General features: G+C 38.2%; 2 protein-coding genes across 4 annotated transcripts; one reads left to right on the forward strand and one right to left on the reverse strand.

The window, feature by feature from the left end:
* Positions 1–4,080: 4,080 nt before the first annotated feature.
* LOC104741263 (tetraketide alpha-pyrone reductase 2) lies at positions 4,081–5,851 on the reverse strand. Of its 3 annotated transcripts, none has more exons than XM_010462073.3 (6): positions 5,544–5,851; positions 5,230–5,408; positions 4,985–5,116; positions 4,748–4,910; positions 4,457–4,646; positions 4,081–4,377 (listed from the first exon to the last, which is right to left on the reverse strand). In XM_010462073.3, exons 1-6 carry the CDS (start codon positions 5,692–5,694, stop codon positions 4,236–4,238), a joined length of 957 nt encoding a protein of 318 aa, XP_010460375.2. In that variant the 5' UTR covers positions 5,695–5,851; the 3' UTR covers positions 4,081–4,235. The 3 variants fall into 3 exon arrangements, with proteins under 3 accessions (XP_010460375.2, XP_010460374.2, XP_019091241.2); XM_010462072.3 differs by having other exon boundaries at positions 4,985–5,111; positions 5,219–5,408; positions 5,544–5,745; XM_019235696.2 differs by lacking the exon at positions 5,230–5,408 and having other exon boundaries at positions 4,985–5,174; positions 5,544–5,750.
* Positions 5,852–8,881: 3,030 nt separating this feature from the next.
* Positions 8,882–10,920, forward strand: LOC104741265 (3-ketoacyl-CoA synthase 5-like). The gene is made up of 2 exons (XM_087483447.1): positions 8,882–10,087; positions 10,285–10,920. Exons 1-2 carry the CDS (start codon positions 9,058–9,060, stop codon positions 10,731–10,733), a joined length of 1,479 nt encoding a protein of 492 aa, XP_087339573.1. The 5' UTR covers positions 8,882–9,057; the 3' UTR covers positions 10,734–10,920.
* Positions 10,921–12,121: the final 1,201 nt, after the last annotated feature.

Genomic DNA, 12,121 nt, shown 5'->3' on the forward strand with positions numbered 1-12,121 from the left:
TGATCAGATTGAGGGTCGTGACAACATACCATCGTTGACGGAGGTGTATGAGAAACTCCTTAACTTCGAGTCCAAGCTTGCCTTCAAATCCGTTGTTGCTTCTTCTCTTCCTGTCACTGCCCATGCTGTTTCCTATCGCCAAAACAACAACAACAACAATAACAGCTAACGCAACAATGGATGCCACAACAATCGCCAAAGCAACAACTGGAATCAACATCATCCGTCCAACCGCTCACAATACACTCCACGCCCGTACCAAGGCAAGTGTCAGATTTGTGGGATTCATGGACATAGTGCGCCTCGCTGCTCCCAACTCCAGCTCCAAGGTCTCCCGTCCGGCTCCACCAATTCCTCTGTCTCCGCATATCCACCCTGGCAGCCGCGTGCACATATGGCAATGGCTCAACCTTACACTGCGGGGAATTGGTTGTTGGGCAGTGGTGCTACACACCACCTCACTTCGGACCTGAACAATTTAGCATTGCATCAGTCCTACACTGGCGGTTAGGAAGTGACTATTGCTGATGGTTCTGGTTTACCGATCACACACACTGGTTCTGCTTTACTCCCTACATCATCTCGTTCTCTTCTTTTGAAGGATGTCTTATATGTTCCTGATGTTAAGAAGAACCTTATTTCTGTTTATCGGCTGTGTAATGCTAATGATGTCACGGTGAAATTTTCTCCTACTGCTTTTCAGGTGAAGGATCTCAACATGGGGGTCTGATTGCTCCAAGGACGGACAAAGAATGAGACATATGAGTGGCCAGGTACCGTTTGAGATGTCCATGTTTGCTTCCCCCACTCCTAAGACCGACATCACTTCTTGGCACTTGAGACTTGGCCATCCTTCCTCTTCTATTTTACAAACACTTATTCAAAAAATTTCTTTACATGTTTCTTCTTCATCGCAAAAACAATTGTTTTCTTCTGGTTGTTCCATCAATAAAAGTCACAACCTACCATTTTCCTCAAACACAATTACCTCTCACTATCCTCTTGAATACTTATATTCTGATGTTTGGACTTCACCAATTGTTTCGGTTGATAACTATAAGTATTACTTGGTTATTGTTGATCATTACACCCGATACACATGGCTCTATCCTCTCAAACTCAAGTCTCAAGTCTGTGAAGTGTTTGTTGTGTTTATCGCCCTTGTGGAGAACAAGTTTAAACTCAAAGTTGGTACGCTATATTTTGACAATGGTGGCGAGTTCATTGCGCTCGTCCGTTTCTAGCAGAACGTGGTATCACACATCTCACGACACTACCGCATACACCGGAACATAATGGTGTTTTTGAACGGAAACATCGCCACATTGTTGAGACCGGCCTCACCTTGCTCACTACGGCTTCTATGTTATTGGGTTATTGGACATACGCTTTTTCTAGAGCTGTGTATCTCATTAACCGGATGTTAACACCGGTGTTAGGCAATGAATCTCCATATGTGAAGTTATTTGGTCAACCTCCCAACTATGGCAAGCTTCGAATCTTTGGCTGCTTGTGCTTTCCATGGATTCGACCCTACACGGCTCACAAGCTTGAACCTCGCTCCGTCTCATGTGTTTTTGTAGGCTATTCACTCACCCAGAGTGTCTATCTTTGCTTGGATAACGCCACTGGCCGGATTTACACATCACGACATGTTCGGTTTGAGGAGACTCAATATCCTTTTTCCTCTTCTCGCTCTCCTCTGGTGTCCTCTACTTCTCATGAACTCGTCCCAGATATGCGTCCCACTACCATACCGTTACAGACTTGGTCACTCACGTCTCCGTCAATCACACCCCCGTGTTCTATCTCTCACCCCGTCACGCCACCGTCTTCATCTTCACCATCCCCAGCTCTGGTACTCTCTTCACCGTCTGTCACCACGTCACCTGCAACGCTTCCCTCACCATCACCGACTCTGCACTCAACACCACGAGAGCCCATAAGCCCCGCCTCTCCTACATCATCGTCATCTTCCTCACGTCACTCACCATCACCGACCCCTCCACCAACACCACCATCACCTCCAGCTCATCCAACACCATCACCATCAATAACTCCTCAACCTACACCATCACCATCTCCATCACCTTCTCCGCCGCTCCTACTACTAAACACTCATCCCATGCAAACAAGAGCCAAAAACCATATTACTAAACCAAACACTAAATTTTCACTCACTGCCACAACCACCAAATTTCGACCTCATATCCCAACAACGGTAGTAGAAGGGTTGTGGGATTCTCACCGGCAACAAGCTATGTATGATGAGATTAATGCTCAGACACGAAATGGTACCGCAGAAATGGTCCCTCCACATCCATCACAGAACGTCATTGGTTGTAAGTGGATATTCACTCTCAAATCTAAAGCTAATGGTGAGCTTGACAGGTATAAAACAAGACTTGTTGCGAAAGGTTACAAACAGCAGTATGACCATGATTATACCGAAACATTCAGTCCGGTGATCAAATCCACTACAGTTCGTGCAGTTTTTCATGTCGTTGTCACTAAAGGCTGGTGTCTAAGACAGATCGATGTGAATAATGCTTTTCTACAAGGCTCCTTATCTGATGAAGTCTATGCCACGCAACCTCCGGGTTTTGCGGATCGAGATCGCCCACATTATGTTTGTCGACTTCACAAGGCTCTATATGGTCTTAAACAAGCTCCGCGGGCATGGTATCAGGAACTGCGCTCTTATATTCTTACCCTTGGGTTTGTCAACTCGGTTGCGGACACTTCGCTCTTTACTTTACATCGGCATAGAACCACTATCTATGTCTTGGTGTATGTTGATGATATGCAAATTACAGGGAGTCATGGGGATCACTTCTCTCAATTTATTTCACACCTTGCGGCCCGTTTCTCACTCAAGGACCTCGGAGAGATGTCCTATTTCCTTGGCTTAGAAGCAACTCGTACGTCGAAAGGACTTCATCTCATGCAAAAGAAATACATTGTTGATCTTCTCATCAAGACCAACATGTTACACTCCCGTCCGGTGACGGTACCTATGACCTCCTCTCTGCCGTTAACTATCACATCTGGTACTCCACTCGCCAACCCAAGTGATTATCGGACGGTGATGGGTAGTCTCCAATACCTCTCATTCACGAGACCAGACATAGCCTACGCAGTCAACCCCCTGTCACAGTTTATGCACCGCCCCACCGACCTACATTGGCAGGCTGCGAAACGCATCCTTTGCTACCTCGCTGGTACACCCTCGCATGGCATATTTATCCGCTCTGATTCTCCGACCATCTTACATGCATACTCTGACGCAGACTGGTCTTGTCATCTTGACAATTGTGTTTTTACCAATGCATATATTCTCTATCTTGGTGGGAATCCCATTTCATGGTCCTCCAAGAAACAGCGGAGTGTTGCTCGGTCGTCGACTGAAGCGGAGTATCGGGCGGTAGCAAACACTGCGGTGGAGCTGAGTTGGGTCTGTACTCTACTGTCGGAACTTGGCATCACTCTCACCTATCCTCCGGTAATCTATTGTGACAATGTTGGGGCAACTTACCTCTCTGCCAATCCTGTCTTTCATTCTCGCATGAAACATATTGCCATCGACTTCCACTTTGTTCGAGAATATGTCCAGGCTAGTGCACTTCGGGTGTCTCATGTCTCTACCCATGATCAACTTGCGGATGTGTTAACGAAGCCACTCCCACATCAACAGTCCTTTGATTGTACTTCCAAGCTTGGAGTTGCTCAAGCCCCTCCATCTTGCGGGGGCGTGTAAGAGAGAGATAACTATAGGACCTAATTGTAATTATATGTACCCTAATTACTTATGTCAATCTCCTATATATATTGTAAAGTCCTAATGGAATAAAATCAAGCATTTATTCATATAATTTATGCTTTTGAAGGCTGCTAATGTGCTAATTGTGACTTGTGAGCGACCAAAAATGAAATGGAGACGACTCTCCATAGTGACATTCTCCACTACCTTAAAGTAGAGAGTACTAGTGTAGAGAGACTGACACGTTATTTTGTACGGACAGGTGCATGTTTGTCAAGGACGTGACACTACCAGTCCAAAGAAAGAAACTCCACAAGACATATGAGGGAGATGATTTTATTTCTATTTCAAAGTCCAAGATTGATGGGAACATACATAGTTTGGAATCATTTAGATAAGAGATAACTCATTTATGTTATGAATAAAATCAATCCATAAGATTCTCACATAAGCTTGATATATAAATTTTGTGTTTTCAGAGTAGACCCTTGTCTTGGAAGCACTTGATACAGTCATCAAACATCTCAGGTAATGACTTGAAAGACGTAAAGCCAAGTTGTTGAATCTTAGTTGTGTCCAAACTATGAGGCATATCTCTCCCTTCTTCACTACCACACCTGTTACAAGTTTTATTTTGATACATCAGAGGCATATCTTAAAAAGTGTCAAATCTAGAGCAGAGGATATAATACATACTTGGTCTCAAATGGGTATAATGGGTATTTGATTCTTAGCATCTCAATGATCTCTGACCAATGAGCCACTGAACTGGAACATAAGATTCTTTTTGATGCTTTAGGCTCTTCCATTGCTAAGATTTGTGCAGCAACTACATCGTCTATGTGTACAAACCCTCCCCTGAAATTTGGGTAGCTTCCACGAGCCCCTAGTCAACTCAACACAAGATTAGCTCAAACGGACACAAAACTAAGGACAATTTGTGAAACTGAAATGTAATTATGAGAGCGATTAGATTAATTCTCTAACCTTTGACAATGAACAAAAAAAATCGAGGGGAGCTTGTGGGTTTTGGACTAAGAATTGGACCGATACAAAATGTAGGGATCACGACAACTAGGTTTAGCTTCTTCTCAGCTGCCATCTTCCAAGCTTCTTTCTCCCCTAGAGTCTTTGCGTAACCACACCAAATCTATATAACATTTTTCAGATATTCACAATCAGAAAATGAATTTCTCAATGTTGTCAATGAGGAAAGTTTCTCACTCTAAAGCGTTTGCAGTATTCAAGATCGGTCCAATGCGATTCGTTGAGTGGAGAGACTTGTGTAGCGTCAAAACGGTACCGTATTGCGGTTGAAGAAGATGTGAGAACAATCCTCTTCACAGTGTTTCTTGACTTTGCACAAAAGTTCATCACATTCATTATTTCACTTCGATCAGGATCAAAATTTTTCCTAAGGAAAAAAAAATAAAAAAAAATCAAGCAAGTTTCAAAAACCTGAGTCTGACCATATTGTTGTTGTCTAGACCAACGGTGGCAACAGAAACTCGGGATGCGATGTGAAAGACTCCATCAACACCGTTGACAGCTTCGTCAAAGCTTCCTTCTACCGTTAGATCGGCTTCAAAGATCTTCAACTGTTCTTTTGCTCCTTTTAACTCCCACAAGAAACCAACCATTTCTTCATCTTCTTGACCGCAAGATACAAAAATATATATATATATATATATATATATATATATATTCAAGAATCCATAAGGAAAAGAAAAAGAAAAAACTGTTGGAGCAAAAACCTGAGAATCTTTGTCAAAAAAATTAGTACCTGAGTCTCTAACAGTTGTTCTTACGGAATGACCCGATTCGAGAAGTGCCTTGGTGACGTGAGAGGCTATAAAGCTTGTTCCTCCAGTTACCAAGTACTCTGCCATTTTTTTTATTAGGCTCTGATTTGGTGTATTGACAGACAAGATCATGCGATTATATGCTCTAATTTTATATTTTGGATTTCAGATGATGTCCAATCCGGGATAATCTAGTTTATGTTTGTCCTTTTTTTGTAGTCTTTGAATAATACTTAGCTTTGGGCTTGAAGTAAAGCTAATGAACTAACTTTGGGCTTTTCTAAGTCTCAAAAGAAGTTTATGAAATATGATAATTGTGAATGGTCTTTGTATCTCCTGAAAGTTGGTCTCTTAGACACACAAAAAAAAAATATGTGCGCAGACCTTTGATTAGATGATCAACAGCGAAGGAGGGATTACCAATTCAAGTACAGTCACAAAATGATTAAGCATCTTGCCAAATTGGGGAATCTTGATGCAGCCATGAAGACTTTGATCAAGTATTTTTTTTTTTTTTTTTTTTTTTGTGCAAAGAAGACTTTAATCAAATATAGTTTGATTTTCACACCATACATTAATTTTATCCGAACAAATATTTAACTAAAGAAGCATATTGGACTGCATATTTGTTAGGGCAACAAAAAAAGAGAGAATCGAATATATATCTTCTTAGTAGTAAAATATTTAAACAAATAATTTGAACTGATATAATTTGAGAAAGACAATGAACAAAATTAGGAAAACACAAGCTATTGAAAAGAAAATCTACATATACATTTTTTAAGTTCATTTTGGGTTCTACCCTTTTATTTGTACTTATTTAAAAATTTATTTACAAAGTTAATCCTATAAAAATTTTCAAAAATAGCATCACTTCAGATTTTGTTTTCTAAATATTTTAAATCTCATTCAAACTAAGAAAAATACAGCATAATCAATATGGAAACAGAAAATATGATATATTTAATCACACTTTCTATTGTGTATTGAAGATATTCTATCTCTGAATTCTTTGCAAACAAAAAAAAAAAAACAGTTTGATTCCTATTTTGTTTTCCAAAACATATGAGCTTTGATTTTTGACGTAAGAAGAACTTCGATTCACATTTATTTAAATATTATAATTAATATATATAAACTTAACAAAATTTTAAAATATCATGAATATATAGAATTAAAAAAAATACTATATAATATGGTTATATAATAGATAAGTTATAAAGAAGACACGTTAGAATTAATAAAAATCATTTTATTTGTGCTAACATAGGTTAAATCCTCATTTTATTATTTGTCAACACTATTAATATTAAAATATTTGACATATAAAAATTAAGTTGATTTAACTAAGTATGTGTAAAATAATTAAATCATTAGGAAAAATGTGACTTAATCATAGCGTATAAATGACTTAATGTGTATTTAGATCTTTTAATTTTTATTATAATAATTAAAAATCTAAATAGAATCTCAAACACTAAACAAAAAAACTAAATATAACAAACAAATAGTCATGATTGCGGGTTAACAAATTAATATAAACATTTAGCCGCACAAACGATCGGAAAATTTAGTTATTCCTTTATTTGAAAAACATCCAATATTTAACAAACAAATATAATATAAAATAATAAAATTATATGCACGTGGTGTACGTGAGTTAAAATCTAGTTGTACTAAAAATGTGAGTAACCTATCTGAAATATACTATTAAATTATATTTAGTGTATTTCATATTGATATAACACTATTTATAACGTTTTATGATTCAATCTGAGTAAATTATTTTCTTAGGCAAAAAATTAACAATAACATATCGAAGATGTTTTCTTTTACGAGTCTTGATTACAAGATGGTTTAGTTTATGGGAAACAGAGACAAAGATCGATATGAATAAAAAAAAAGAACGAAAATATAGTCTCTTTCTTGTCCAACATTTTCTTTAGGCAGAGCTTTGTTGAGTGAATCCAAAGTTAACACAAAGGAAAGTTGAAGGAAAAATAAAGGAAAGTTGAAGGAAAAATGTGATGCTTGTCCTCCGTTGGAACATATATATATTCTTCCTAACAAGTTGCAATGTATCTAGTATGTCATTTTGTGGTAAGTTGTTTATCAAGTTACTACTACAAGGAACAAAAGTGCCAGTGCTGAAAGTAGAAATAACAATCGTCAACATCCCCAACCGCCTTAACATTAAAAACCAACAAATAAGAATAAACAACCCAACAGCAAGCAATCCTGCAGGAAGATTAGTTTATGTGAATGAAAGATAATACCAAACTGTCACGTAGTTAAAAAGTTGCCGTGTATATATATTAACTTTAATTCAAAAATATATGGTTAGCGGCTGGTTGGTCCGACACCCCATTGATTTAGTTATGTATTATTTATCCATTATCCGTATGAAGTTATGAAGGACCATTGATTCATATTAGAATCGTCTACACGTGGATGGTATCTATAGTCCACACCAAGAATACTATCGTCTCTGACTTTGGTGGAGAGTTTAACATAAATGATTAGACGATGATACGTCAATGTAATACCAATCAATATCATTGCTATTGTATCCCACATTCCCACTAACGATATTCAGGCAGTGATATGAGGCGGTTTTGGAGATATCGCCTTCGGATGCAATAATTTTTCAAGCCATAAAAAACAGCTAAACATTAATTCCCACAAGAAAACCATACGTAGCTCCACTCTCTACTAGGAGTACTACAAAACTTGGATACATTGAATCGAGTTTTATTGAGTAGACATAAATGTGACAGAATTCACGTGAACAACTGCTCGAGAGTGAGAAGTTTTTATTTGCTCTTCAATTTGGTGATCTTTAACATCGCCAAGTTTAGGTTGCGCATTTATTTATTTTATTTTATTTAAATTTGAGTTTAAATGCATAAGCGTAAAATTATAACTAAACAAAAAAATAAAAAATTTCCATATGTTAAATTTCTTTGTTAACATTAAATATGTGTGGTGGTGGTGGCATTACATCTTAAACATGAAAACATCAATAAACCAATATTATTGATCAACATCCACTGTTATACATTTTGTATTAAAACTTTCTCTACTGTTAAATTTTGGTAACCTTTGAACTTATTACAAAACCGAACATGCATGTAAACTACTGAGTCACACATCTCTAGCTTTTTCTCTCCTTTAAGTTTTTACGTATTCTTTCTAGGCTCGATGAGATGAATTTAAAGAGCAAAGGTGGGTAAAAGTCTTACCGCCCATAATCATTTGCTCCATAAATGACGTTTGTCTGGCCACAACTGGAACAAAAGAAAAAAAAGCAAAATTGAATAGAAAGACGAAGCGAGAGAAAAAGAGCGTTGAGTGGCATGAGAGTTTGAGTCCTAACATTAACTCCTCTCATCTGCCCAACTTTCCTCTGTTTCTACTTTATATTACAACCCTGTTCTCTCTTTCCTGTCTCCCTCCAAACCTCATCATAGCTATACCAAGAAGACTCTTTCCAAAATGTCTGATATCTCGAGCTCCGTGAAGCTTAAATATGTAAAACTCGGTTACCAATACCTAGTCAACCACTTCCTCACTCTCCTTTTGATTCCATTCATAGCAACCGTCGCCATTGAGCTTCTCCGAATGGGTTCCCAAGAGATTTTTACTGTCTTGTACTCACTCCACTTCGAGGTTCTTCATATCCTTTGTTCCTCTTTCCTTATTATCTTCGTTTCAACCGTTTACTTCATGTCCAAGCCACGCACCGTCTACCTTGTAGACTACTCTTGCTACAAGCCTCCCGTCACGTGCCGTGTCCCGTTCTCTTCGTTCATGGAACACTCTCGCCTCATCCTCAAAGACAATCCCAAGAGCGTCGAGTTCCAAATGAGAATCCTCGAGCGATCAGGACTAGGGGAAGAGACTTGTCTCCCTCCAGCTATTCATTACCTCCCTCCAGCTCCAACCATGGAAGCCGCAAGAAACGAGGCCCAAATGGTCATATTCACCGCCATGGAAGATCTCTTCAAGAAAACAGGTCTTAAACCTAAAGACATCGACATCCTCATTGTTAACTGCTCTCTGTTCTCACGAACGCCTTCTCTCTCCGCCATGATTATCAACAAATACAAGCTCCGAAGTAACATCAAAAGCTATAACCTTTCCGGTATGGGATGCAGTGCCGGCCTTATCTCCGTCGATGTAGCCCGTGATTTGTTACAAGTCCATCCTAATTCCAACGCAGTCATAATTAGCACTGAGATCATTACTCCTAATTACTACAAGGGTAATGAGAGAGCCATGTTGCTCCCAAATTGCCTATTCCGCATGGGAGGCGCCGCCGTTCTTCTCTCTAACCGCAAATCCGACAGGTGGCGAGCTAAGTACAAGCTCTGTCACCTTGTCAGGACTCACCAGGGTGCTGATGACAAGGCGTACTACTGTGTTATGGAGGAGGAAGATAAGGAAGGTAACGTTGGGATCAACTTGTCTAAAGATCTCATGACAATCGCCGGAGAAGCCCTGAAGGCTAACATCACTACCATAGGTAACTAACAATACTATATCGTATAACTTAATTTATTCTATATATGAATCATGAGTCTAAATGTCTAATGCTTGGATTAGTTTAAACTTCAAACTCAATGCGTTTACATGAAAAATAAAATATAAAATCATTTTAGTTTTAAATAAAATATTTTTACAAAATGCTAAACATAATGGGAAGAAATTTTTCTTAACTAGGTCCTCTGGTTCTACCCGCATCGGAGCAGCTTCTCTTCCTCTCATCTCTTATTGGACGTAAGATCTTCAATCCAAAGTGGAAGCCGTACATACCAGACTTCAAGCAGGCCTTCGAGCATTTCTGTATCCACGCAGGAGGAAGAGCAGTGATCGACGAGCTTCAAAAGAGTCTGCAGTTGTCAGGAGAACACGTGGAAGCTTCGAGGATGACACTACATAGGTTTGGTAATACGTCGTCGTCTTCATTGTGGTATGAGCTTAGCTACATTGAGGCTCAAGGGAGGATGAAGAGAAGCGATAGGGTTTGGCAGATCGCGTTCGGAAGTGGATTCAAGTGTAACTCCGCTGTGTGGAAATGTATCCGTACGATCAAGACACCAACGGATGGACCATGGTCGGATTGTATCGAACGATACCCCGTCTTTATCCCTGAAGTTGTCAAACTATGAATATAAATAGTTTATAAAAAAGGTATCGGAAAACAGAGAAAAGAAAAAAAGCAAAAAGATACGACGAATCAATTCATATCTGCGTTTACTTTTTCATTTTGAGAGTTTTTTTATTTATTGTACTATTTAGTTTTCAATGATGTGAGTTGTGATTTATCAAATACTACGATTTTATTGCGGTGAGAAATACTATGAAACAAACGGAACAGAGGAAGCAGATTTTAAAGTATTTGGATTGGAGTTCTCAAAAAATATAAAAAGTGTCTTTGAGATTGACCAACAAGGGATTTGTAATAAATATGGGTGTAGCGAGGCCATGTGGTCATAAAGTTGACATAATTGAAAGCTTACTTAAATCCTTGTTGACTTTACGCACGAGAATTCTGATGAGAACCTTTAAAGTGAATCGTTTTACAGTTTAACTCTGTTTTGGTTTTGATCATATCCGTATTTTTTTTTCTTTTTTCTTACGAACTTATGACTGTGTGTGGTACACGAATGCAACAGGTTAAATGAGCTCAATCCTAAAAAAAATACTACTACATCACATTCAAATTTAAGTCATAGAATCCAAAATAGAAGAACGAAAACTGAAAGTGGAGAACTTTTAAGTCAGGAGTACCCATCTTCAGGTTAGGCAAATTTTTACTACACAAAGAATAAACGTCTAATTTGTAAGTTTAGACCTTTATTTCATTTGTTTTCAATTAAAAAAAAAAACTTTATGAGCAGCAATTTCGCTGCCTATGTAGGTTAGCACCGCCAGAAAAATTGGTTCTCGGCTACAAACTCTCTGTTATGAAACCCTTTCTAAGGCTACTAAATGAGAATATTAACTGCTCTAAAATGGGGCGGTATTGCACATGTAACCCACAAAGTTACGTATATATTTTAAATGAAATGTTGTTTAGGCTTCAAGAAAATTTTAGTTATGCTAAATTAGCATTGCTAATCCATTCCCTATATGACTGTATACTTACATCGTATCATTAGTTCAATGTAGAGTTAATATAATTTCTCCAACATTCTTCTTTTTTCCTCCACCAACTCTCATTATTTGATGGAAAGCAAAACTGGCATATTAAATTAGTCCATTATTCTAGGACAGACATGAACTAACATGGAATTGTCTTCCCTAAAAAACGTTGAATGTGTGAGCGAAATACTGAATAATATTAGACTACATAGTATATATACAGCTAAGTAGTAGGGTTTAGCTTAATACTAATTACAATTATAGCCTCACTATATACATCTCCTAATAGAATGAACACTTGTGGGAAGGCGTAAGAGAAATACGGTGTCAGTCTCACACCACAATTTAGAGTGGGATAGGCAAATTGCAACAGGCTTCGGCGGTTCTTTAAATTTTGTAATAACTAGAATGC

This window comes from Camelina sativa, chromosome 14 (genome assembly GCF_030686135.1).
Source record: "Camelina sativa cultivar CO46 ecotype springtype chromosome 14, ASM3068613v1".
In the NCBI taxonomy this organism is placed as follows: domain Eukaryota; kingdom Viridiplantae; phylum Streptophyta; class Magnoliopsida; order Brassicales; family Brassicaceae; genus Camelina; species Camelina sativa.

Bases quoted from the DNA above. Each gene is read 5' to 3' on its own strand.
- LOC104741263 (XM_010462072.3), bottom strand. From the start codon at position 5,694: ATGATCTTGTCTGTCAATACACCAAATCAGAGCCTAATAAAAAAAATG. The intron at 4,647-4,747 runs GTTAGAGAATTA...TGAGTTGACTAG, and splicing joins TTTTTTGTTCATTGTCAAAG to GGGCTCGTGGAAGCTACCCA. The intron at 4,378-4,456 runs GTATGTATTATA...AACTTGTAACAG, and splicing joins TTATACCCATTTGAGACCAA to GTGTGGTAGTGAAGAAGGGA.
- LOC104741265 (XM_087483447.1), top strand. From the start codon at position 9,058: ATGTCTGATATCTCGAGCTCCGTGAAGCTTAAATATGTAAAACTCGGT. The intron at 10,088-10,284 runs GTAACTAACAAT...TTTCTTAACTAG, and splicing joins GGCTAACATCACTACCATAG to GTCCTCTGGTTCTACCCGCA.